The sequence below is a fragment of the Alosa pseudoharengus genome, unplaced genomic scaffold, assembly GCF_046254945.1.
Source record: "Alosa pseudoharengus isolate Yale_2024_CS ecotype anadromous, Long Island Sound unplaced genomic scaffold, YU_APseudo_1.1 YU_APseudo_1.1_scf_18, whole genome shotgun sequence".
Lineage (NCBI taxonomy): Eukaryota > Metazoa > Chordata > Actinopteri > Clupeiformes > Clupeidae > Alosa > Alosa pseudoharengus.
Genome location: NW_027468650.1, coordinates 37,423,609 through 37,450,890, shown reverse-complemented (window position 1 = coordinate 37,450,890; position 27,282 = coordinate 37,423,609). Strand labels below are relative to the sequence as shown.

General features: G+C 39.4%; 1 protein-coding gene across 1 annotated transcript in view; it reads right to left on the bottom strand.

Moving 5' to 3' along the window:
• Positions 1 to 27,282, bottom strand: part of LOC143131793 (uncharacterized) — a 97,840-nt gene that overhangs the window by 27,006 nt on the left and 43,552 nt on the right. The window contains exon 4 of the mRNA XM_076291385.1: positions 17,690 to 17,731. Within this exon, the coding sequence (XP_076147500.1) occupies positions 17,690 to 17,731 (42 nt within the window). The remainder of the gene's footprint in view (positions 1 to 17,689; positions 17,732 to 27,282) is intronic.

The following is a 27,282-nucleotide window of genomic DNA, read 5'->3' as shown; positions in this document are numbered from 1 at the left end:
TAACACCTGTCATTCCCTTTAACGGCGCAACGCGCGATATGTCAAATAAATGCATCGGTATTTTGGCATTCAAAGGCGCATTTGAAGGAGGCTGCTTGCGAGACCGTATGGAATAGTCATTCTTAAACCATGCTTTACTAAAACCTAGCATATCCTTCACGCATTTGCACTCGTCTATTATTTGAACTCATTGACAAAGTGAAACTAACTTCACCAAGGAGTCAGTCAACGACAAGACAGTTATATGCAGTTACTTTCACTATTGACTGACAATGGGTTACCATCGAAAACATAGGCTGGAAAAAGCAACACTTACCCTAATGTTGCTCAAATGACTGAATAAAACAACATTTATCCTGCAGAGGAGTTGCTTATATCTCGTGACAGTGTCTTCAGCTGTGCTCCATACGTGTCTCGCCTCTCCCCTAATCACTTTTAACCGTCATTACCAATTTGCAAATGATGGTGAATAACTACTCATCATGAGATGTACAGTATTTCGTAATATCTTTATTCTAATTATGTTTCCCATTGTAATCGTGCAATTTGTAATGCTTTGCATGGACGTGCGCTGGTGTGCGTTCTTGAATGATAGAAGGATGGTGCGTGCACCTGCCAATATGACTGTTGACATGCGCTCTTAAAATAGCATATGAACAACTCGCCATTGACTTCTGACCAGGTTTAGGTGGTGTATGATAGCGATTTTTAGACAATGCGCCAGGTCCCTCCCTAGGTTGTTAATTGCCACACCCCTGGGCGCAATGCTTAAAAAATAAACGTGCAAAATAACGAATTCAACTTTCCGCGGGTGAATAACTAGTATTACGCCATGCGCTGGTGGCCCAAAATACAGCCCTAAAACTACAAAAAGATAAGAATTTAACCAAGTGATATTCATGTGAAATGATAGTAAAAATGTTCTTGTAGGGTTATCCTGAAGGAGATGGGGCTGGAGGCAGTGGTCTCCCCTGCTAGGGCAGGGAAAAAGTGGGAGAACTTAAAGAAAAAATACAAAGTAAGTAGTTTGTGGCAATGCCAAGGTTTACATTTAAGAGTTTACAATTTTATAATTTTTCTCATTTTCTAAGCCTGATTTAACATTTAACCTGTATAAGGAAGACATGCATATGCTGACGGTAATGCAGTGGTTAAGGAGCTGGGCTAGCATTCAGTAGCCTACAAAGTTACAGGTTCAATTCCCTAACTGTGACCACATTGAATGTTGCAGGAGCTCAAAACCCAAAATGGGAAACCACTGCAGGCACCTGGAAGTGGTACAGCCTGATGGATGAGGCGATGGGAGGAAAACCCTCCATCAGTCCCCCCAGTCCTCATCACATCCGCAGGGGGTGACCACTTCAGTGAGTCTGCAGTGGCTTCCCCTGAGCCGAGAGGTGAGGAAGAAGAGGAGGGCGAGAAAGAGACCCAGAGGAAGAGGACAGGGAAGAGAAAAGTGGACCCTGTCCTGGACTTCCTCGAGAGGGATGCAGAGAGAGCGGAGGAGAGGGCCAGAAGGGACGAGGAGCGGGAGGGCAGGCTCCTCAGTATCCTGGAGAGGCTTGTGGAAAAGCTGTAATGTTGTTTGTATTTTACTATTATTTATTTTGTGTTTTATTTTTTAATTAATAAATTATTATATTCAATTACATTTTCAGTATTATAATTGTTTTATGTTTTACTGTAGATTTTTATACATTGGCTTTGCATAAAGTAGAAACAGTGTTCCATACACTCAAAGCACATTGGGGTAAAAATATATGTTTTAATTTAGATGTAATCATGCCCTTTTGGAGCAACAGCCTGGATTTGACCCATCACAGCAGCTGCCAGTTGCCTCCTCACTTCCTCCCCACTAGGATCCAGCTGCTGTTGGTGAGGCTGATCCTGGTTGTCATCCCTCACTATGACCACCTCCTCCAAGGGCAAGTCGTCCAAATTCATAGCAATGTTGTGCATAATTGCACAACATGCTATCACCACCAGAGCAAAGGTGGGCTTCACCTCCAGGGCCTTGTAAAAGATTGTCCTTCAACGCGTTTTTAAGTTGCCAAAGGCCCGCTCAATTATAGAACAACCCTTGGCGTGATGGTAATTAAACCGCCTTTCTATTGGTCTCACCACAGGTTCCCGGTATGGGGTGATCAGTGATGGTGTACAGGGGTACCCGCCGTCCCCAAGGAGAAGGTAACCCTGTGGCGGGTAAAGTCTGTCCGCAAAAATAGGGCTGTTCCTGTACACACGGGCATCGTGGACTGACCCTGGGTAGCCAACACAAATGTCCAGGAACAGCCCCTTGTGGTTGCATACAGCCTGCATCTGCACTGAAAAAAAAAGTTTTCTATTTAAGTAACATGATTGGTCTTGTGATGGAGGCTTGATGCGAATTTGGCAGCCATCAATGCTTCCCACAACCGTTGAAAAGGCTGGGGAACGTGCCAGCTGCGCAAATCCAGCGCCGATGGCGTCCAGCTCCATGACATGGGGGAAGGAGATAATTCTTTGCTTGAGCCCAAGGATTTTACTTGACACCCTGTGGACTATATCATGTATAGTGCTGCGTGGCATGGCAAAGGCCCGTGACACCACTCGGTAAGCGGTGGGACTGGCGAGCCAGAACAGAAATACTAGGACCTCTAGTTCAAGGCCCCAGCCAGAATACCGCCAGTCGTCAGTGCGCAAGAGCGCAATCAGCCTCATTATTGTTGGACGGCCAAGGCGAAAATCTTCCTTCAGGTCAGAGGTCCCGTCCAAAAACATCTGTAGCAGGGGCATATGTTCATTTCTGACACAGTATCTTGCAGGCTCCGGCTGTAAAGGGCACCAAATAAAGTGTCACTACTAAAGTACTAAGTGTGTTTTATTTTTGTAGTTTTTAAGTTGTCATAGTGAACTACTTAAACAAGAAGTAAGATGGTAATGTTTTATGTACAACACTTGAAATATAAAAGTTGTCGACACCTCATTGCATGGCAATTTAAAATATATTTGCTGCAAGCCAATTATGTGAAAGGTTACTTGGTTCCCCACGTCAAGAGGAGGATCATGAGAAATAAGTGAGAATTTTGCAATATATTAGCAATATAAAAGATTTGTTTTAACTTCTGAAAGGCAAAGTCTGTTAGTCGTGGGATAACACTTTACGAACACGTTTGCCTAACTGTTGTTCCTATCACGCCCCCCAGGTATTGATTCGAATGGCATTATACATGTGGATGGGTCTGAGAATGTTTTCTGCAGGGTAACATACAATACTACTACCATAGATCAAGCTGCTTCATGCAATAGCATGACTTATGCTTATAGTTCTATTCCAACGTTGATTTCTACCAAACGTATAGTAAAAAGAAAAGACAAATTTAAAACTAGAAACCTAACAAATATTCTTTCCATACCTCAGCATATTCCTCAAAAGCCAGAGGCATTTTCAGCTAACATGGGTTTACTGAATATAGGTGCACTTACTACCAAAACCTTTGCAATCAATGATTTTATTAGTGAAAAACAATTGGATTTTCTGTTTCTTGTTGAAACCTGGCTGACTTCAGACAGCGAAGCTGTTCTTGTTGAAACTTGTCCCCCAAATTATAATTTCTTCCACTCAATTAGACAAGGCAAACGAGGTGGTGGAATTGCCTCCATTCTCTCAAACAAATATAGTTGCACTAGAGTCAACTTTGGTGAATTCGCTTCCTTTGAGTACATTGCCCTCACTCTGAAGGCTGACCCAGCTGTACTTCTATTAACCTTATACCGCCCTCCTAAACTATGGGCTGGCTTTCTCGACCAGTTTTCTGAACTTATGTCGCTCATCATCACTAGCTATGATCGGATAATTGTAAATGGCGACTTTAATATTCATGTCAATAAGACAACTGATGCTAAAGCCAGTAAGTTCCTTAATGTGTTGGACAGTTTAGAGCTAAAGCAGCATGTTACAGGACCCACCCACAACCTTGGCAACACCCTCGATCTAGTCATTTCTAGAGGGATAGAAGTCACAGACTTATCAGTAAATGATATAAATATGTCTGATCATTATTGTGTATCTTTTAATATAGTACTACATACTCCAAAAATTCATCCCGAAATTGCAATCAAATCGCGACTCTTGGACATTAGAGCAGAACAGCAGTTCATAGCTCTTATAGACTCCATAAATTTAGATATTTTACATCATCCCATTGATCAAATGGTAGAGGCTCTCAATCATGAATTAGGCGCTATGCTTGATAGAGTGGCACCCTTAAAGACTAAAAAAAGGCCCTGTAGCAAACTGACACCTTGGATGAACGAAAATATCCATGATCTAAAAAGATCATGTAGAAAAGCTGAGAGAACATGGAGAAAAACTAAGTTACAGGTTCACCGTGCCATTCTAAAAGAAAAAATAGCAAATTATAATAGAGCTATTCGGAATGAGAGAAGGAACCACTTCTCTAAGGTAATTGCTGAAAACAGTGGAAACTCTAGGGTGTTGTTCTCTACCATTGATAGGCTATTGCATCAAACACCTTTTGATACACTCAGTCAGGCATCCTCTCTAAGATGCGAAGAATTTGCAGACTTCTTCGAAAACAAAGTAATTTCTATAAGGGAGGCTATTGGTAATACAAGTAATATGTTTGATAGTACACCCAAAAACAGCCCCCCAAAATTAAGGTCCTTTAGCACTATTACTCAATCTGAGCTTGGTAAAATTATAACTCAAACCGGCTCCTCAACATGTGTTTTAGATCCAATCCCTACTAGATTCCTCAAAAAACTATATGATAGCTTAGCTCCCTTTATTCTCAAGGTAATAAATACCTCATTAGAAACAGGTATATTTCCAACTGCTTTTAAAACCGCTGTTGTGAAACCTTTACTTAAAAAGTCAAATCTTGACCATACCAATCTGAGCAACTACAGGCCTATATCAAATCTACCGTTCCTGAGCAAAGTACTTGAAAAAGTTGTTTGTAATCAGTTAAATACCTTCCTCAACGAAAACAGTATCCTTGAAAAATTCCAATCAGGTTTTAGATCAAATCACAGCACAGAAACGGCTCTAGTAAAAATAGTCAATGATCTCAGACTGGCTACTGACTCAAACAAAGTCTCAATCCTTATTCTTCTGGATTTGAGTGCGGCATTTGACACCATTGATCATAGCATCCTAATTCACCGCCTTGCGAAGTGGGTGGGTCTCTCTGATAATGCTCTAAACTGGTTTCAAACCTACATTACTGGCAGAGATTTTTATATCAGTCTAGGAGATCATGTATCTGAAAAACATGACTTGCCTTTTGGTGTGGCCCAGGGGAGCTGCCTTGGTCCCCTGCTATTTTCCCTATATATGCTTCCATTGGGAAATGTCATAAGTCAGCATAATGTAAACTTCCATAGCTACGCAGATGATACCCAATTGTATATTTCTGTGGAGCCAACTAACCCAGATGGCCTTTGCTCCCTCACTGCATGCCTAACCTCCATTAATCAGTGGATGAGCAAAAATTTTCTGAAACTAAATGATGACAAAACAGAGGTACTTTTGGTGGGACCAAAACTAAAGCGAGATATTGTTCTTAGTAATCTGGGGAACTTGGCACACCAGGTCAAACCAAAAGTAACAAGCCTCGGTGTCATCTTAGATGCAGAGTTAAGTTTTAAGCCCCATATCAGTAAAGTTACTCAAACAGCCTATTTCCACTTGAGAAACATTGCCAAAGTGCGGCCCTTTTTAACTCAACAAGATGCAGAAAAACTAATTCACGCCTTTATCACTAGCAGGTTAGACTACTGCAATGCACTTTTCACTGGTCTTCCCAAAAAACATCTAAAGAAATTGGCACTCATACAGAACTCTGCGGCTAGACTTTTAACTAAGACTAAGAAGAGAGAACACATCACCCCTGTGTTGGCTGAACTGCACTGGCTCCCTATTTCCTATAGAATTGATTTTAAGGTTATGTTAATTACTTACAAAGCTCTGAATGGCACAGCACCTTCATATATCTCTGAGCTTTTAATATCTTATCAACCACAAAGGAAACTTAGATCATCCAATTCTAATCTTTTAATCGTACCCAAAGTGCTCCACAAACAAAGTGGAGAAGCTGCTTTTATCCATTATGCCCCCAAACTATGGAACACCCTGCCTCTGTACATCAAGCAGGCGAGTTCAGTAAATATTTTTAAAAAAGATCTGAAAACATACCTGTACAGGAAAGCTTTAAGTTAACTCGTCTTATCCTGTAGACTACTTTTTCAGATTATTCTACATCTGCTGCTATTGGAGGGCGCAGCCAGCCAGAAGCAGATGGGCTCCCCCTATTAAGTCAGGTTCTGCTCAAGGTTTCTTCCTGGAATATGGGAGTTTTTCCTTGCCACAGTTGCCATATGGCGTGCTTGTGGGGGGTAAGAGGGTTAAGGCTGCCAGTCTTATGACATGTCATTTTCTATATTTTTGATATGTTGCTGAGTGGATCATAAACGGCCCCAGCAATGAAGAAATGTGATTGATAATGACTGACTGACTATTATTTTGTTACATGCTTCAAATGTAAAGCACTTTGAGCTGCATTCTGTGTATGAAAGGTGCTATACAAATAAAGCTTATTATTATTATATTATTATTATTATGGCTCCACCTTGTGGATGTTTTAAAAAGGTGTACGCCTAACGTTATCGTTAAACCAACTTCACTGCAAGACAGATCCATAGCTCGTGAGATATGACTGTAACCGTAGCCTAATACTAACGTAACAGTTTTGTTTTTATCGGGGTTTTTTTTTTTACAAATCAAACTCAGAATTGACAAAGGGTGTCGACAGACTTTCTATAAAAGAACAAGCAGTATTAAGCTATATTGAATGAAATCGTCCAGCCAAGAAGGGCGCTAGCATTAACAGTAACGCCGCTAGTAATAAATGTGATATTTACCCTTGCCATTTCGTTGACATTATGTCTGGCGAGCAAAATACGGAGACGTCTCGCCCTTGCCGTGTTATTTCGCCTTCTTAACCTGAGCACCAACACTTTAACCAACAGAGTCACAACTAAGGCCTGAATCGGATCCATTTCTAAACACTCACTGTATCGATGTTAGCTCACGTTAGTCAAGACAAGACGCTATACATGCACGAGAGCCTATGGAAGTTTTAAAATCGTTTAACGGTTATATCATGTTATATAGTTGATAATATCTTTAGGATTACAAATGTGTAGCCATATTTTCGTAGGCAAATTCAGCAACGTAACTAATGTAACCCCCATGTTGTGTTAGCCTAAATAAAGTTAGGATGTACACAGATCTCAGTTACACTGTTTTATATCAATAATCAAATGTATACATATATATTCAAATTTTATTTCAATGCAGCTGCGAAATCCCAGCCTTAATATTCATCCAGAAACAGCACCGTTGTTGTCCATGGCCTCACACACATGTGTCAACTCGCATTTGCGTTTGTTTATGCGACCGAGATAATTGACGAAAATCCGGCGCATGAATATGTGGCAACAGCAACATCCCGAGTGTCCGAAATTAATAATCGATAATTATTGTGTTACATGCTTCAAATGTAAAGCACTTTGAGCTGCATTTTGTGTATGAAAGGTGCTATACAAATAAAGCTTATTATTATTATTATTACAAATAAAGCTTATTATGTTATATTAAAGTTCCACAGTTAACTAGCTAGCAAGCTAACCGTTCTACATGGGATATTATGGTACGTGTAGCTTTGAATGTTCTGTGAATTAATACCTAGATCGTCAATGTGTGATTACTGTCTTTCCCATTGGAATCAATGATATAATATTAACTTGTTTTCCGCTAAAATGGGGCGTGATGCAGATTAAATGTATCTTTATGATGATGCCCCGTTAGTAGGCCAGGCTACGTAAAGGCATGCTGCACACACTTTGGGCTTACGAGCCAGCCAAAGAGTAGTAGGCTGACGCATTAATCGTGTGCCGCCAAAGATTTTTTCCCCGTCACGTGTTCTGTTATCAACAATCCTCTTTGGCTGCTACTATTTTGACTCTTTGGCTTTTTGTGGCTTTGATGCTCCGTTTCAGACACTTCCTAGTAGCAAATATTCTAAGAACTTTACTTCCTCCTAGTCCACCTCCTGTAGTCGTGGAGATAAACACCCAAGCAATTCTGAACTCCCGGCGGTCGGCTGAATGGTGTTTTAAATTGCTGTGGACACCAATGCCGACATGAGTGCGATGCACTCTGCTTTCGACATTCATTTACATTAGATTCCATTCTTTTCAACTGAACTCAAAGATAAATATAGCCGCAAGCGGCAATGGCGGGCCCAAGCACCTGCGGGCCGCAACCCGTGACATTTCGGAATCCAACAAAGCACCGACGTGGTGCGTTTGCGAAATGTACATATTTGATGTGTGTGCTATTTGTTTTTGCATTTTATTTTCTGGCACATTTACTTGCTTGGCCAGGTGGGGGCGCAATGCAAGGCAGGCCCATTGGATGTCATCATAATCATAATATTAACCTGAGAAATTTCAGACTATTCATTTTAACTCATTGAGTGCCAAAAACGTAATATTACGTTTTTAGCTTTTCTTTAAAATTACGAAACTAGACACTCTAATACACCTTATATATGATTTTGGGAACTCTGTGATGAATGGAAATGAAATATATGACGATTGTGAAACTCATGAAAACGCACTGGACATCTAGACATTTTATCATAACTCGGTTGCCGCTTTGGTTCGAATCAGTGACGCATGCACGTCAGGTCAAAACCAGGCCATTTTCTTGGGTCTATCACTAGGTGGCAGTCTCGCCAGGTCTCGCTGATCACTTCCCGGAATGTTTACACAAGTAAGTAACAGGCAACACTTCATATTTCATGAAAGACGTTATATCTCCATTTCTAGAAAAAAACAGCGATTTTGATGAAAACTAGCCACTGTTTAGCTTGGGATTTCTCAGGAACAGAGGTGTGTAGAAATACACGGTTTGCACCCACCGAGAGCTTAAAGTCTCACCTTTTAATCGAGCTATTGGATGTGTTCATAGCTATAACACAGAATATGCTGTGGCTGTACAAAAATCATCAACAATGGTCTAGATTCCTGGCACTCTAGGACAAAGCTCCCGAAAACAGCTTGGCATTCAATGAGTTAAGCAAAGAACATTTCTGATGCCCTTTTTGGTTGGCCAGATGGTGGCGCTATGCTAGGCATGGAAATTACACATGTGAATATCATCAAAATAATGATATTTAATTAAAATTGTGTAAATAAATTCCAAAAACTATTCTGACTATGGCCAGCTGATGGCGCTATGCCACACCGGCATATTGGGTGTTTGGATGTCATATACACCTAATCTGATTAATCTGATGCATCTGATGTTGTAATACCCAACAGATTTGGAAAAAACACATTCCTTCTCTTGCCAATTGCATGTTAAAAAGACATATGAATATCATCATCATGATATCTAATTTTGTGTAAAATTTCAGATCAATCAGTCAAAGCATTGAACATTTTTGGCACATTTCCTGATTGGCCAGATGGTGGCGCTATGCTAAGCATGTGAATTCCACATGTGAATGTCATCACAATCATGATATCCAATATTTTGTAAAGTTTCAGATAAATCCATCAAAGCATAGAACATTTCTGGCACATTTCCTGTTTGGCCAGATGGTGGCGCTATGTTAGACATGGAAATTAGACATATGAATATCATCACAATAATGACATCCAATATTTTGTAAAGTTTCAGATGAACCAATAAAGGCATTACCAATTTCTGGCACATTTTCCTGATTGGCCAGGTGGTGGCGCTATGCCAGGTTGACACTTCATTCACGATCAAGGTGATTCACGCAGCTGGGTGAAATGTAAGTACAACTGCAGCCGCTTGGGGGCAGCATAGTCCGCTGTGGCGTTACACGGTCGAACCAGACGGCGCATTCGACAGCAAGGGCTGTGATTGGCCGAGTTTTCAGTGCGTTTCTCTGTGTTTTTAGCAACCCTGCAACATCCTAGTCCACTGTAGCTTAAGCTTTGTACATAATGTTAAACATAGTTTTGGATTCAGTGGCAAGATTTCTTGATTGTACAGTGCCTGTCTCTCAGTAGGCTAATGTTTTAAAATGAGAGCTTCGTCAGCTGGCAGTAGGCTACTTTGTCGATAGTCATGAGAAGTTCGCTTGCTAAAAGAACATAAATATGCTGCCCAGAAACCTTGTGAACAGTTCTGATTTTTTTTACTACACTAACGAGGTTAAAATATAGCCTTTGCCTACAGCATCTCCTTAACAGTAATGTTAACAAAATGACAGCATTCATATGACAAAGAAAAACGAATTCGGTCACTCAAGACTGTGCCACAGCAACCAGTGTAGGCTACAGTCCTACCCAATAGGCCTACTCGAAGCAGATAGCGTTGTCTGACGGTCGAGTGGGTTAATGCACGTATTTCAGATCTGCAACTTTCAGGCAGTTCTGAGTTTGAATCTAGGCAGGAGCAGAGCCATATAAAGGCCTAGGCCTATTGTTATCATTTTTTGCAAGGTGTTGCTCCTGGCAATACTTGTTTATAAGACGTTTGGTGATTAATTGATAGCTGTTTTTGGGACACGTTAAACGTTCTTTATAATGAGCGCATACGGGGAGTAAAACGACTGTTACGCGCTGTTACAACTGTAGGCTACAATGATTGCAATACAAAAATATGCGCATGTTAGTTTAGTTAGTTTTGTGATGTTTTGCACTTTTGCCTCATGTGTTCAGGTTTGAGGGCTTTTTTGGCAAGATTGTCCTTGGTTAGACTCTGCATATGTTATTTCTCCGTATGGAAAATAAAGTAAATTTTCGACACACGTCTGTTATTAGTTCAATAACAAGTGTTGCTTGTTAAAACATGTGACTAGTGAAACTCAAATGATTTTAGAAATATTTAGCCAAAGCCAAAAATTGTTAGAGAGAAGGAGAGACTCCGGTGCAGCTCAGATGTCTTCTTAATTTTCTTTATTCTTTAGTAAAAGGTGCAGAACATTATTAAACTTTGACTAACGTTTCGATGTTCGTTAGTCAAAAACATCGACACATCGAAACGTTAGTCAAAGTTTAATAATGTTCTGCACCTTTTACTAAAGAATAAAGAAAATTAAGAAGACATCTGAGCTGCACGTCTCTCCTTCTCTAAAATATCTGTCCTGGCCTGGTTGCAACGGATTGTGGCCAAACGACAGAAGCGCGGAGAACCCTCCTTTGTCTACCAAAAAGTGTTACTTTGTGCCCCGCGCTCCCCCACTGCTTGTGAAAGAAGGGGGTGGGGGAGGGGGGCTTAACGTGAAAAAGCTTAATGTCCCAAAACGGCAACAAGTCATAATGGTAGGCTACAGGAAGTGGGGGGAGGGTATGGGATGACCAGAGCCGTCTTCGCTGTGCTATTCAGAAAGCATCTTCTATTGTCTTTCCAGGCGCACACAGCTCGTTATAGCCTATCGAGTGCCTTAACAGATAGGCTCTGCTCTTGGGTTTGGCCTCACAGCGAACTCAACCCTCTTGTTGCTTGCAGTTTGTTCAATAAAGCGATGCAGATTACATTATTTATTTCTGATTAATTGCGTCTTTTGATGTCTTTTGCAACATCTGCTTGTTAGGCTGGGCTACTGTCCTGTACAGGTAAATGTACAACAATTGCTGGTGTAACGCTACAGGCTATAATCAATTAGGGACTGTTCATTATTTATTTAAGGGGCTACCGGAGGAGTTTTGGGAGTGTTAGTCAAAAAAGACGTGACCCTCCCTCGCCAGCAAGAAATTTTTCTATGACCCTCCAAAGTGATTGAGAAAAAACGCATGACCCTCCCCAGTCCCAACAATTTAGGCTATTGATGCCTTCTGTAGGCTACTGAGTCAATTTGGGAGCTTGCATGCTACGACTCCTTCCTTGAAATGCCTTGAAAAGGCTGTCGTTTGCAAATTTTCACAAATAATCACCGGGACCGAAACAAACCTGTCAACTTTTCCCGGGTTTATCGCGTATTTTAACTTTTTCCTCGCTGTCTTAGGAGGAGCTGCAGGGCAAGGGGGTGCGAGACCCTGTGCGAACTTGACAGATGCATGAACTTACGTGCATGAAATCATGCGATAGCTTACTTTACACATAGCCAAGGCTACCGTCGGTGCATTTTAATAGTAGCCTAGTCTAATAAGCTACACCAGCTTGTCTTTAAGAGGGGAAGTTGTATAGCCTATAACATTAGCTGAGTCACATATTTGGCCATATGGTGTTTATCATAGGCTACATCACGAAACCAAATAGTGTAACAAAGGCGAACACTTTAACAGGGGAAATGAATTGGGCATGAATCATTGTGCTGAACGGTATTTGTCAATGAGCAGAAACACACACGACATTCAAACTGTTGATAAGATGTGCACTATGGAAACTGGTCTGTAGGCTAACATGGACAAATAAATGACACTGACTCGCCATATCTTGCTTTGCCGCAAACTCAGCAATGAAATCATAGGCCAGTTTGCAGGCATAACGTCTTTTTCAATTCATAGAAGGGAGAGCCCAGTCTCTCCTGTGACATTGAGGTTCGCAAATAGTTTTTAATAGCCTGTTCAACTTCGAAAAGCTTCGTTCACCCGATGCCAGTCACTGATCGCAATTTCAAATTTCGGGAAGCTTCGTTTAATCTTTTTAAGTTTTAAGTGCAGTAGGCCCCTATCTGCCCCCTTTAGAATTATATCTCGAGCCTATTATAAGGTCCAGTGCGTTATGTCCTGGGATTCGGACGTGCTCAAAAAGAAAAGAAAAAACACTTTTTTTATAGACGGTTATGAGGAGCAATATGAGTCTGAACTCCGTGTCATTCAGACTCAACCCTCTTGTTGCTTTGATATCTTTTTCGTTGTCGTTTGAATGTCGGCAAGCAGGCATGTTGCGGTTGCAATTTAAGTTAAATTTCTACCTACAACATGCAACATGCTTGTTAGGCTGGGCTACTGTCAATGTACTTGTACAGGTAAATGTTCAACAATTGCTGGTGTACAGGCTATAATCAATTAGCTAAATCATTTGTCTAGCTGTTTAAAAAAAAAATTGTGCTACATTCAAACGCAAAAGGTGCTTTGATATCTTTTTCGTTTGAACGTCGGCAAGCAGGCATGCTGTTGCAATGAATGAGGATAATTGGTTTTATCTGCGGATTTATTTTTTGCATTATTCTAACACACATATCCCCTCTCGCTTTCTCTCTCTCCATCCCTGCGCACGGTGCTTTCTTAAAGGAGCTGCACCATCTTACAACAATTGCATCTACATTTTCATATTAGAATGTTTTGTCAAGTGTAAGCTTAAACTACCGTGATCAATTTAAGTTCCCGTGCCCCCGCTGAAAGTCTCATGCGCTTATCGTTACACTATCAAATCTATAAGTAACCGTGACAAATAGGGTATAAGATATATAAACTCACGCTATTGTATTATCATATATGTTTGGTAATGGTTCAGCTTTCTCTGATTGTTCTACTGACTTGGAAACTGCATTATGGAAGCAGTAAGTCAAGTCGCATCAAAAATAGTAGTGGCAGAACTCCAAAGTGACACCTTGTGGTTGTTTGTGTCAACTGCAGTTTGTGCCATTTTTGCTGAGAAAATGGGGTGCGTGATTCCTGAAGGAACCCGTCCAAACTTAACTGGGACCCACTGTATTAACCTGAGAAGTTTCAGACCATTTATTCAATGCACTGTGATTTTTGACACATTTCCTGTTTATGTGGTGAGATATTAAAATCATATAAAATATATTACAACATTTCAAAAATCCCTTCACAATTTAACATCAGCGACATCTTGGCATAATGTTGCCAAATTTCAAATGAATCTGACAAACCGTCTAGGAGTATGTTCAAATTGATCATGTGAAATCAGCATAATTGCCATTCTTTCTGTTGCCAGTTGGTGGCGCTATGCCAAACATGCATTATGGGCATGTGAATATTATCATTAACATGGTCTTTAATGACCTGTGAAATTTAAAAAATGTCAAGCCATGCATGGTGAATTATGACACATTTATTGTTTGTGTGGAACGGTATTAAAATTAACAATTTCGCCATTTTGTCAAATTACAACATATCAAAAAAAGGCTTCACAATTTAGAATCAGGAACATCTCGGCGTCATGTATACCAACTTTGACATGAATCGGATCAACCGTCTAGGAGGAGTACGTTAAAATTGATCATGTCCACAACGCACAAATTCTCAATTACCTCACTTCCTGTGGGCGTGGCTAATGGCATGTTAATACAAAAGTTGTTTGTTTTTGGGAGTTACATACACCCCCCACATTATTTGGTGTGTGTATCTAAAACTATATGCCAACCACAAGTCACAGTGACATAAGGGGGCGCTATGGAGTTCCTGGGCAACGGGATCAGTTATCTAAGGGGGTGAAAGGGGGCGCTAGCGAGTCTCTGGGCTACGCCCAGGGTCAAGCTCTTGTACCTAACTGCGATGCGTGACACCTGACGTGTGTGCCCAATTTCAAGAGTTTTCGACCATGTTAACCACCTCAAAAACAGGAAAGCAAAAAAGTGGAATAACAATAATACTGAATGAATAATAATCCTTACAAAAACAATAGGGCTTTGGGCCCTTCGGTGCTCGGGCCCTAATAATCCTTACAAAAACAATAGGGCCTTGCGCCCTTCGGTGCTTGGGCCCTAATGAATATAGTATGAATAAGTTATAGTATTTATACTTATAGTATTTTCTGTTTGTTATGGCCTTTATAATGTGTGTACATTTTGTGCATGCACTTCTGCGGCAGCATTTATTTCAGCTATATTTCTGAAGAATAGGCCTATATTGTGTTGCCTCAAGGCCTGCTGCACATCTTTTGAAATTTTATTTGAAATAATCAAATAGACCTACGTCTAAAGTTAAGTTAATAAAGTAGGCTAACTTGCTTTGCTTTCATTTGAATCCCAATCAAGATACACAATAATGGTTTTATATTGTCAATATGGATGCCTGGAAAGTTAAGAAATGCAAAATAATAGAATTTTAATCATGTGATAAAATATGTGATTAATTGTGATTAACTATAGGAATTCAGCAATTAATCACGATTAAAAAATGTAATCGTTTGACAGCACTAATTATTAGTTATTCCATCAACAAGAACAGAACTTGGTAAAACAGCTTTCTCATCATATGCACCTAAAGTTTGGAATGAACTTCAAAACAGCATAAATCTAGAATCACTTCCATCTTTCAATACTTTTAAAAATCTTTTAAAGTCAACTCTGACAGAACAGTGTAATTGTTTGTAACTGGTGCCCTTAAATGTTGTATGTCTTTATTAGCTTAAGTTAAGTGTAATGTCTTGATTGTGTTTTTTTATAGTGTACAGAGATTTGTGGTGTAGTATGTAACTTTGTCCTGTCTTTTATGTATATATATATTTTTGTAACTTTTTGCCGCCAGTCTTGGCCAGGACTCCCTGGGAGAAGAGTTACTGTAACTCAATGGGACTTTTCCTCGTTAAATAAAGGTTAAATAAATAAATAAAAATTCAGGCTAAAGGCTATAGGAAGACACTGGTGCATCTTATAAAAAGCAGAGGCCTAGTGTTTGATTATGTTTGCTGTAGGATAGAGTCTAAAAGACAATATTGTGACTATTCTAAAAGAGGATAGAGTTTATCTATTGCTGTAGGATAGAGTCTAAAAGTATTGTGCTAATATTGTGACTATTAATAGCCAGTTTGAAAGCATACATATATTTTTGTCCGACAGCTGACATGGAACGTTATTAACCGGTTCAGGAACTGTTTGTTCTAACCGGTTCGGAAACGTCAATTTTAGGATGGGAACCAAAACCGGAAACGTTAAAATACTGTATCTGTTCAGAACGAACCAATTGGCAAAAAAATCTGGTTCAAAGCCCTGTTAGTAAGATTCCGCCTCTCCTGTGAAGCACTTTGAGGGCCAGGCGTATTTGTTTCGCAACGTGCGTGTAAAATGATTGCGAGGTATATACAAACAGGCCGCAATGATGTAAAAGCGCAAACTGCCTGTCGCGGGAGCTGAAAGTGGCAGATTGCGTTTTTCATGTCATGCATATGCATTCATGGGAGGATGCAGGGGAAAGTGGGAGTTTAGCGTAAAAAGATGGGAGGGGAAGAGTAAAGAGCGCCTAATTATGTATTCCGCGGTATGTACAAAGATTGCTCCTGAAAGCGCACGTCTATTCTGCGCCTAAATACTTCCGCCTTGTAAAAGCAGGTGTTGATCCAAATTGCAGTTCAATGCGTCAATAAGAGAACCTTTCAAAGACAACAGAATCGCTATTTAGAGCAGCAGTTTTGTAAGTCTTTACTATCAAAAGCAATTAACTTTCGTTGGCCTTTCGAATATCTTACTTTCACGTCATTCACTTAAACTTTCCTATTGCTAGATTTGACCAATCTTCCATAGCCTACGTGCACAAGTAGTTTGAGTAAAACTAATGATCTTCATTAACTCCCTGCTTGTTGACATCTTATCATGTATGGTATTATTTCATGATCGCTAAACGTTTGATTCTTTTTAATGTTGTCATCAGTTAACTTCATTCAACTGCGCGTATAGGCACTGCCATTCAGTTGTGGACGTTCGTAAATTGCGTTTATGGGCGGAGAAAGGCAGAGAAAGGCGATTGATAAATACGACGGAAACTTGGGTCTGACAGCATTCGCAATCTGCGGTTTGTCCATGACGCTGATAACGCTACGTTCGCAAATGTACGTACATCTGGCCCTGAGTGTCAAGAAAAGTGCTATAACTGTAATATGTTGTTGTTACATTAACCCTTCTCACCCCACCCTACTCCTTTTTACTCCTGTTAAATATATATATATATATATATATATATATATATATATATTTATATATATACTTTACATTTGATGTTTGTTAACATTGTTAAATGATGGTGATTCACTAGTGCCCTACATTATTTTGAAGGAAGAAACCAGTTCTGTATGCATTATTGTAACAGATGGGCTAGGTTATTGGTGAAGTAGTTGAATAGCACACTACACATGCACCCACACATACAAACACACCTACATACACAAACACACACATACACACACACACACACACACATACAAACACATAAACACACACACACACACACACACACACACACACGCACACACACTCACTAAACACACAGAAGCACACATCATCACAAAAACAACCACAAACTCTGCACACACTCAATTACAAACACACAAAAAAAGGAACAAAGTAGGAAATTAACACAATTTGACAAATGTGACTTATTTTTGTGGAAAGAAATGTGCTGGACTGGGTGGCGGTCATATTTTGTACCGCTCTGCGTTACATCTAGTTATATTGTTCAAATAGCTATAATAAACTTGAACTTGAACTTTTTTGTCCACGTGGCCTAAACTTACTAGGGCTAGCTGAGGAGACCCTCAAAGATACATGTAGTGGAACATATACTGTATGAAGCGTAAATAGAGACCTTCAGTCTGGCATTGAAAACTGAAAAATTCATGATTACTAACTTGAATTCAGATTGGTTAAAATTAGCATTGGGCATTAAAAAAAGTTCCACTAAATAAAGACAGTCAATAAAATGATCCAAGCTTCCAATCAGGTAAAAATGTGCTTACTTTTTCCTGTCCTGTCCGGTCATCTCTCTTCACCCTTGTGACCTAGAAAGACAAGAGGTGGAAAGAAGTTAACTTGTAGTTAAAATTCCATTTGCTTCTAGCAGACAAGACAAGAAGAAACACAACAGCAAATAAAGACTTCATCAAGCAGTTCTCCGACCTACTGTCCTCAGTAACGGAGCAGTATGATCGGGTTTTGATTCTGGGACACTTAAATATACAAATAAGCCCATGGTCACTGAATTAAATAATGTATTGGACTCTTTTCATTTTATCCAGAATGTAAAAGGCCTTACTCATGAACATGGGCACACTTTTGATCTTGTTCTATGGTTTTAATGTGGGTATGGGTAACACTCCATAATAAGGTGCCATAATAAATAGCAAACCACTAACTAGAAATGCAATTCCAAGGAATTACCAGTGCATGAAAATGCTAAAGTTGTGATGTAAAATATCATGTATAGTTAAAACAGATAATACAGAGATGGTTACTACGGTGATGCTAGGATAGACATGGTGGTTGCATAGCTTAATAAAAGTTGATAGTTTAAAAGTAGACTGTTTAAAAGCTGAATGTAGATAGTTTAAAAGTTGTTGATAGACAGTAGATAGTTTAAAAGTTGTTGATAGACAGCTAGTTTAATAGATAGTTTAATGATAGTTTAAAAGTATACCGTTTAAAAGTTGAAGGTAAATAGTTTAAAAGTTGTTGACAGACTGGAAGTTGAATGAATGTTGATATTCAAATAGTTTAATTGCTGTGTATAGGTAGATATTTGACAATAACTGAAAGTTGGAATGGCTCTAATGTTTGCTAGCAGTTATGCTAAGATTTTTAACTATGCTAACCATGCTACTTAGCTAATGTTTTATAGCAGTGCTAGCAATGCTAACCTGCTAACCATGCTATTTAGCTAACGTTTTTTAGCAGTTTAATGAATGTTGATATTCAAATAGTTTAATGGCTGTGTATAGGTAGATATTTGATGATAACTGAAAGTTGGAATGGCTCTAATGTTTGCTAGCAGTTATGCTAAGATTTTTAATTCTACTAACCATGCTACTTAGCTAATGTTTTATAGCAGTGTTAGCAATGCTAACATGCTAACCATGTTACTTAGCTAACTTAACTAACATTTTCTAGTAGTTTTACTAAACATGCTAACTATGTTAGCAATGCTAGCATGCTAACTATGTTAACCATGTTACTTAGCTAACTTAGCTAATCATTTTTAGCAGTTATGCTAAATATGCTAACTAGCATGCTAACATGCTAGCATGTTAACTATGCTAACCATTTTACTTAGCTAATCATTTTAGCAGTTTTGCTAAAAATGCTAACTAGCATGCTAACTATGCTAACCATGTTACTTAGCTAACCTAGCTAATCATTTTTAGCAGTTTTGCTAAAAATGCTAACTAACATGCTAACTATGCTAACCATGTTACTTAGCTAACCTAGCTAATCATTTTTAGCAGTTTTGCTAAAAATGCTAACTAGCATGCTAACTATGCTAACCATGTGACTTAGCTAACCTAGCTAATCATTTTTAGCAGTTTTGTTAGCATGTTAGCATTGCTAACATTTTTAACTTTGTTAACCATGCTAACTAGCTACAGTGGGGAGGAGTCATAGTTGATGAAAAGTGTTGACATAGTTGATGACAAGTTAAAAGTTGTTGATAGACAGCTAGTGAATGTATATAGTTTAAAAGTTTAAAAGTTGAATGTAGATAGTTTAAAAGTTGTTGATAGACAGCTAGTTTAATAGATAGATAGTTTAAAAGTAGACCGTTTAAAAGTTGAATGTAAAAAGTTCAGTAGTTTAATGGGTTACATTGTTTAACAGCGGATTATTGTAGTGAGGACTTTTATTTTGAAACAGTTTTGGGCAGAGGAAACAGTTGAATAGGATGTGTCTTAATTGACCCAGTATGCTTAAAGTATGCTTAAAGCCTGAGGCTGCAGGTGGCCTGAACACCTGCCATAGGATTCTAATTGTTTAACGGCCGTATTATGATGTCACAATCGGCAATGTTAAGTCTATGGGGATTTTTAAAAAGTTTTTCTTTAATAGTTTTAAAGAAACCGCTTGCAATAAAGTTGGCTAAGCTTAATTAATATATTAGTGGTATATAGCTATAAGCATGGGGTCCCTTATAATAAAGTTGGTTAAGCTTAATTAATATATTAGTAGTATAGCTATCAGTGTGGAGCCCCTTATAATAAAGTTGGTTAAGCTTAATTCATATATTAGTAATATATAACTATTAGTATGGGGGACCCTTATAATAAAGTTGGTTAAGCTTTATTAATATATTAGTAATATATAACTATAGTTAGATTGTGAAGGGACTGAGACCAAAACTGGCTTATCACATTTATTCTTTTAGGAAAAGTTAAAACAAAACAACAAGTAGTTGAATGGGCTATATTACATGCATCATTCCTATACCATCACTGTCAGCCCTACTAGCAAGGGAGACATGGAATGTTCAGGTGCACAGAACGACAGTTTATTAATATTCTGAGACTCACTAAACACGTACAGACGTAGACCATACGGAGGTAATGCATAAACATAATGCTAAACTAAATGTACATTAATTTCCTGCTAGACTGAATTGCACTTTCCATGCACACTAAGCTAAACTGCTTAACTACACTGAATGCATGGAAAGTTGCTAGTGGAGTTTACAGCTAGTCACGTTAGACTCAGTGTGTATGAACTCGTGGTCATAATGAAAACATTAATAAACGTTCTCTAAGTCGCTAGAATTGCACCCAAATCTTAAAAATACATATAAAGTAACATAATACAGGTGGTTTATCAAAGTTTTCAACTTAAACAACATTTCACAGTTACAAAAGTGGGGAGTGATTTATACAGTCAACCTACCCAATGCAAAGCATACCGCTTCTGATCGGCTATGGCAACAATACAAGGACAAAACGCAGCAGAACTGCAGTATAGCGTTTCTCCAAAGGGGGCTCCAAAACACCAATATCAATAAAGCTGCTTAATTACTACATTTCTAACTCTGTTACACCCCTCCCCTGAATTTCACCAAATCCAAGCAGCAACCAAATAGTACTTCCAAAGGCAAAGAGTACACTACTTTCAAAGACTAGACAGAGAGTCACCAATTACAGGACAGCCAACCACAAAGGTATCCTCTCACACAACCAACCACTGGCAGTAGGGTGCCGTATGCACCCCACAAGACCATAAAGCCATAAACCATAAATTCCATAAATTCTCAACAAAGCTAACCATAAAAGCTAGATAAATAATGATATGTCATTATCTTTTACATTAGCATATAGTTTGTAAATAATAATAAATAAACATTTAACATTTAAATGATGTAAGAAATAACTGTTAATTAGTGCCAAAAATATATTTAGTTAACTATTAAAATATATTAATACAATATTAGTTAATAGATTTGTTAAAACATTAACATACAGATTTTATGCAAACAACTAATATTTAATTAATGATGAAAAAACTATTAACTTGTGCCAAAATAGATATTTTAGTAACAATTAACAAAGGGTTAGGTAATTACTAGTTTGCTATTTATTATGGCACCTTATTATGGAGTGTTACCGTAATGTTTAATGCACTGCACTTCCCTCACAACACATTGCCATTAAAATTGCACAACACTGCTCAAGGAAGTTATCTCCCTCTACAGCCTTTCATTTCACACAAACTTATATTTTATAGCTAACTGTGTTTCTGCATTGGATGTGGCTGCTCCTCTTAGAACACCAAACTCCAGGTTTAAGTCTCAACCTTGGCTGAACGATGCTATTAGAACTGCAAGACAGGAGTGTGGAGTGCAAATTGAACATTTACAGGCTTCAGGTGTCATTTGACATTTTAAGTGTTTTTTGCTGATAAACCAGCACAAAGCTGCGTTTCTATTCAAGACCATTAATTGAGTTCTAAATCCTACTCCATGTACTGGCCCTGAGGCATCATGTAAAAACTTAAAAGAGTTTTTAAAGTTCTTTACTAGCAAAGTCGAAAATATCAGGTCCAATAATTCTATTTATGGACCAAGGACCTGTATGTATAAGTCAGCTACTGTGGCCTTTGAATGTTTTGAAGTGATCTCGTTTTCTGATCTGTCTGACACATAGGCGTAGCCACGGGCGGGCCTGAATGGGCCTAGGGCCGCCCACTTGTCAGTCTTGTCTGTCCAATTAAAGGGCTTTCTTTTGCTCAAGTTCACCATCTAAAAAAGACTCGCAAGTCAGCACTCCAATGAGAGCTCAAGAATCAGTCCAATTGCGAACAGCCAGCAGTTCCGTTAAAATGTTTCTGCGTAATTGTCAGCTGTGATGAAATGCGTTCATATTCAACTTTTTATGTCATAAACGTAGCATGCCTATGAAAAAGCTTTGCAGTGGGATTGGTCAATCTGTTGACCTGATGATCTGATGAAACCTTTATAGCGTGACAGAGCAGAAGTGGAGCTTTCCAATGAGACTACGCACTTGTCTGTATGATCAAGTATGAAAATAAAAAAAAATCATGAAATTAAATCAAATTGCATCATATTTACAGTCTCGTTCACCTGCGCACCTACTCTCGTTTGAATTACTCGGGAACCCGTGCTCGCAAAGATATGGCAAGCATATCAGATGAAAGAGGAGACATACCCATTGGTACCAAGTATATCAATCGTTCTGGGTTATAAAAACAGATGAAGTGACTGCAAAATAATGTAATGTACAAAAACCAACCCTGCACACCCATTACTCGTTTGAATTACTCGAGAACCTGTGATCGGATAGATATGCCATGCATGTCAGATGATAGAGGAGACATAGAGCTATCATTTGATACCAAGTACATCCTTCTGGGTTATAAAACAGACGAAGTGACAGCAAAATAATAACTTCATATAGCTTGACTTAGGCTACCCCACGTTTTTTGTGGCAAAGCATGTTTATAATCTAACGCTATCATGTGTATCTCTATGACAAAGTATGTTCATAATCCGGTTTTGAGATCCTAGCAAATTCCTGCATGCCATCCAATTCAAGGCTCACATTGCATCCAGGGGCGCCTTAATACCACCTGAGGCCCCTGGGCTATATGTTTTTTAAGGCCCCCCCCCCCCCCCCCCCACCGCAAATATTAATTATTATTAAATGATACCCGGCCCGCGATCTGACCCGACACATAGCGTGCGCTTTTGGTTAATAACATGCAGTGTAGCCTATCATTATTCAGCCTATGTAAAACCTTTACATAAACAGGAACAGAAAGCCCTCGAATCACGTCCGCCTACCCATGACATCGCTTATCAAAAAGGCTAGCCTACTGCACGAAAACAAGCGTTGAACTTTTACAACACTAGCTGTAGGCTAAGTTAAAAGATTGGTACACATATGGACGTTTAAAAGCTTTTCAAGAGTGCATGTGTTTGTCGTGTCGGGGGGTTCCCCAGGAGTTTTTTTGAAATTCTGTCTACTTAACACACCAGTTTAACGCAGTTTGGGAGGGACAGAAATACTTTTAGCCTACAGAACAAGCTGGCTCATGTGACGTGAACATGGCTATTAAATTAGCCAGAAATATGCCTGCCCTGCCCTAATAAAGAAATATTTGGTTAACTGCGAGTGAATCCTGTTTGCAGCCGTAGAAGAAACGCAGGACAAATTAAACATTCTGGTTTTCTCCGAGTGCAACAATGATAGACAGACATCATTTGGACAAAATATAGAGCATATTAACCTCCGTTGCTCAGCAAAATGCCTTCCTGTTACGTCCTGTTATCACGGAGTTACAGGCAATAAACGATTTTTGATGGTCACAAGTTTACTTCATTAGCGGTTTATTTATTTTTTTATTATTAAAGAGTGTTTTTCATTTAAAGGTTTGACTTCGTGCTTATTCAGCAGAGCATTTAGTGCTCTCCCCAATCCCAGACGTTCACATTGCATGTTTGTTTGTAATGGATGCAACCACGAGATAGGCTATGCGTTTGACAATGAGTTGTTAACAGACATGAACCAAGACATATAGCCCAGCAGCAATCTAGGGACTGTTCTTTATTTATTGAAGGGGCCACCGGAGGAATTTTGAGTGCTTCAGTTGGAAGTTGCATGACCCTCTCTTGCCTGCTAGAAATTGTTCAATGACCCTCCGACAGAATTGTTAAAAAAGACATGACCCTCCCCTGCCAATTGTCGCTGTCTTCCGCCCGCGCCACAGCCACACACTGTGATAACGTTCTTAAATCAATCTTTCCCGTGAGCTTGCATGCTACCAGTCCTTCCTTTTCAAATGTGTTGCGTCTGTTTGCACAATTTCACAAATAATCATATGTGATTAATAATATGACAAATAATCCCTGTGCACGGGGACCGAAACAATGCATGCCAACTTTTTCCGTGTTTATCACGTATTTTAACTTTCCCCCGCTGTCTTGCCGTTTTAATGTTTTCCCGTAGAATATCCCATATTTTAATACTCTCATAACAGCCCTGCCATTGGGCCTGTCTCTGTGTTGCCCTGTTGCTACCCCTTGCCCTTCCAACGATGTCTTTAAATCATAGTTTTCCTTGCTTGAAGGCGAACTTAGAGTGATGTTAACCTATTTAAGTTTAACGGCGTGATTGTCGTGAGAGCACGATTCATTGGCGCTTGCATGTTCGGCCTTATGTCTACGTGCGCACCTGAGGCTACTCAGCTACAAAAGAAATAATTTCCCCTGTTTGTATGTTCACTGCAAGTTGGCCTACCATAACTTACCAACTCTGCACTCTGCAACTCTGGCTATTTATATTTTTCTGTGAAATAAGCAAATGTATTTGTTCAACTTTATGAAGCAGAATTACGCATAGGCTACTTGGAACATAATACATTTGACAAAGGACAGATGTATTGCTAGTGACAAAATATTAACTTTCAGTGTTTTACAATGTCTTTGTCTTGGGGAAGTGTTTTTCCCCATGCATTTATTCTAGGTTACTGTCAGTGACTGCCATGAGAGAAGCGGATTCTGTGTTTCGTTTATGTCAGTGACTGACGCGAGAGAAGCGGGGTCTGTGTTGTGTTGCGTTGCGTTAATTTATTTTCATTGGGCATACCATGCTGTGCCGTCCACAGCTCTTCAGTTCACTTCAGCTTTGCCTCACAGATGCGCTCGTGCCTTAGATGGCAGGAAAAATCTTCACGATAGGCCTATTAACTAACCACCCGATTCACGTTGGCTGGGGGGAAGGGGGGCCATCAGACATTTGTGCCCAGTTAATCCGGCCCTGCCCCCAACAAATCACACCTTCCCACCTCTGACAGCTTAAAAGAAGTCAAGAGGACTCCTTACTCACCTATATTCACAAACCTGCGGCATTTTGCCGTGTTTTGAAATCATATGCAGCTACAGGAGCTTCCAATCGCGAGGAAGCAATTTTGCATTGTAGGCATAACTAACATGCAATAACGCCGCCAACAACAACCAAAACTAGGCTAATCATTGTCAACATGTAAATTAAATGTAACATTATTGTGAATCAAATTAAAATGTTCTCTTTTGCAAACGTAGGCATAGTAACAGAATAATTTAATAATGTTACAAAGATACTACATCAATCCGTATGTTTCATTAGGCTACTAGGCTATTTGTTTTGCCTTGATTCATTTAGGCTAGGCCTTTTTATTCAGGGGCCGTATTCACAAAGAATTTTAAGGCTAAAAGTAGCTCCTAACTGGCGAATTTAGGAGCAACTCCTAAAAATAATGGGCGTGTCACTCCTAACTTTACGACTCCTCATTTTTTCACAAAAAGTAATTCACGAAGCATTTTAGACCTAAAAGTAGCACCTAAGTCTGGGACAGCTTAAGTCGAGAGGACTCCTAACTCACTAAGACCTATTCATAAACAGCTTTTTTGTGGCATTTTACGTTGCGATGTTTTGAAATGCATAGCCTATGCGCAACAGGAGCTTCCAATCGCGAGGGAACAATTTTGCATTCATAAAAGGGATGCAATAACGCCACCAACAACAACCAAAACTACTCATTGTTAACATGTAAATGAAATGTAACGTTTCATTGTGAATCAAATTAAAATGTTCTCCTCTTTGCAAACGTAGCCTAGGCATATGGTGACAGATTAATTTAATAATGTTGCAAAGGTAGGCTACTGCATCAATCCATAGGCCTATGTTTCATTAGGCTACTAGGCTATTTGTTTAGCCTTACTCTTTATTCATTTAGGCTAGGCCTTTTTATTCAGTTATTAATCATCTTCCGTCCTTTGCACTACTTGTGTAGCGCACGCATTCTCCGACCTGTCACCTGTCACTCATCATTGTAAGAGTAATGACGTCATCCATAGCCACGAAGACTCACTCCTAGTTTAGGAGTTGTCTGAAAGGCTTTGTGAATAACTTTTAAGAGAAAACTCCAAGCTAAAATCTTAAGTGCGATTAAGGAGTAGCCTACTCCTAGTAGTAAGATAAAAGCCTTTGTGAATAGCCTACGACCCCAGTTATTCATCATCTTCCGTCCTTGTGTAGCGCACGCATTCTGAGACCTGTCACCTGTCACTCATCATCGTAAGGGAGGTGTTTGGAATCATGCCCGCGTTACAATCATCAGCCAATCAAGGTGGTCACGCTTGCCCATTTACCCAAATTAATGGTCGAATATTACTGATAATCATTGTTATTTAAGAACATGCAGTGTGCGTAGGGTACCAAAAACATCTTGCTCGTAAAAAAGCATCATAACGCACATTCTGGCGGGTCTGTTATTTACTGTAGGCTGCGCAAACCACAGGCCTTTATTTTGGGCAAGCCTGCATTCATTAGTTCATTCATTCATTCAACCTTTATTTATTCTCGGAGGGTCATTGAGGGAAGCCCTCATTTTCAATGAAGCTGAGATTACAGAAGGAAGCAAAGCGCTCCACAAACAAGACAACATTCGAGGCCTTCTGTTGAAGAATTTTATATAAAGCCTGCGCTAACAGTAATCCTCCTGCCCCTGATAGGCCTACCACAGCTGTGGATAGTGTGGAATGTTCAAGTAATAACACAATCCAATGTGTGTCTCAATTGTCCCCCGCTGACCACCTCACACATTTCTCTAGATTTTGCAACGAACTTACATGACACAATGCCATAAAATATGCAAGTTTTAGGACACAGAATAATATTTGTAATGATACCAGGTAGGCCAGGTATTGTCGAAGGTGCATGGTGAAGTGAAATTCTTACTTTGGAAAACAAACATTTGCCGATATCATCGCCGATCATCAGAATATTGCAACAGATTCTGTGTTCTGGACTGCAGGTAACTTGTTAAGCCAGTGGTTCTCAAACTTTTATTTCATTCCCCACTTTGATAGTGGAGATATCGTGTTATCCCGAGGCTTTTGCAAGTCAGCATCTTCGACGGTAGTCTATTAAAAATATAAGTTTTCGATGTCCCAAACAGAGAGCCATACTTTATTGTTTTTAACGATCTATGCTACTCACAAAAATGTAGGCATGGGTACATGATGAAGTAGGCTATCCAACTGTCGTGTGTTAAATTATTGTGATTACGAGCCAGTGGTTTT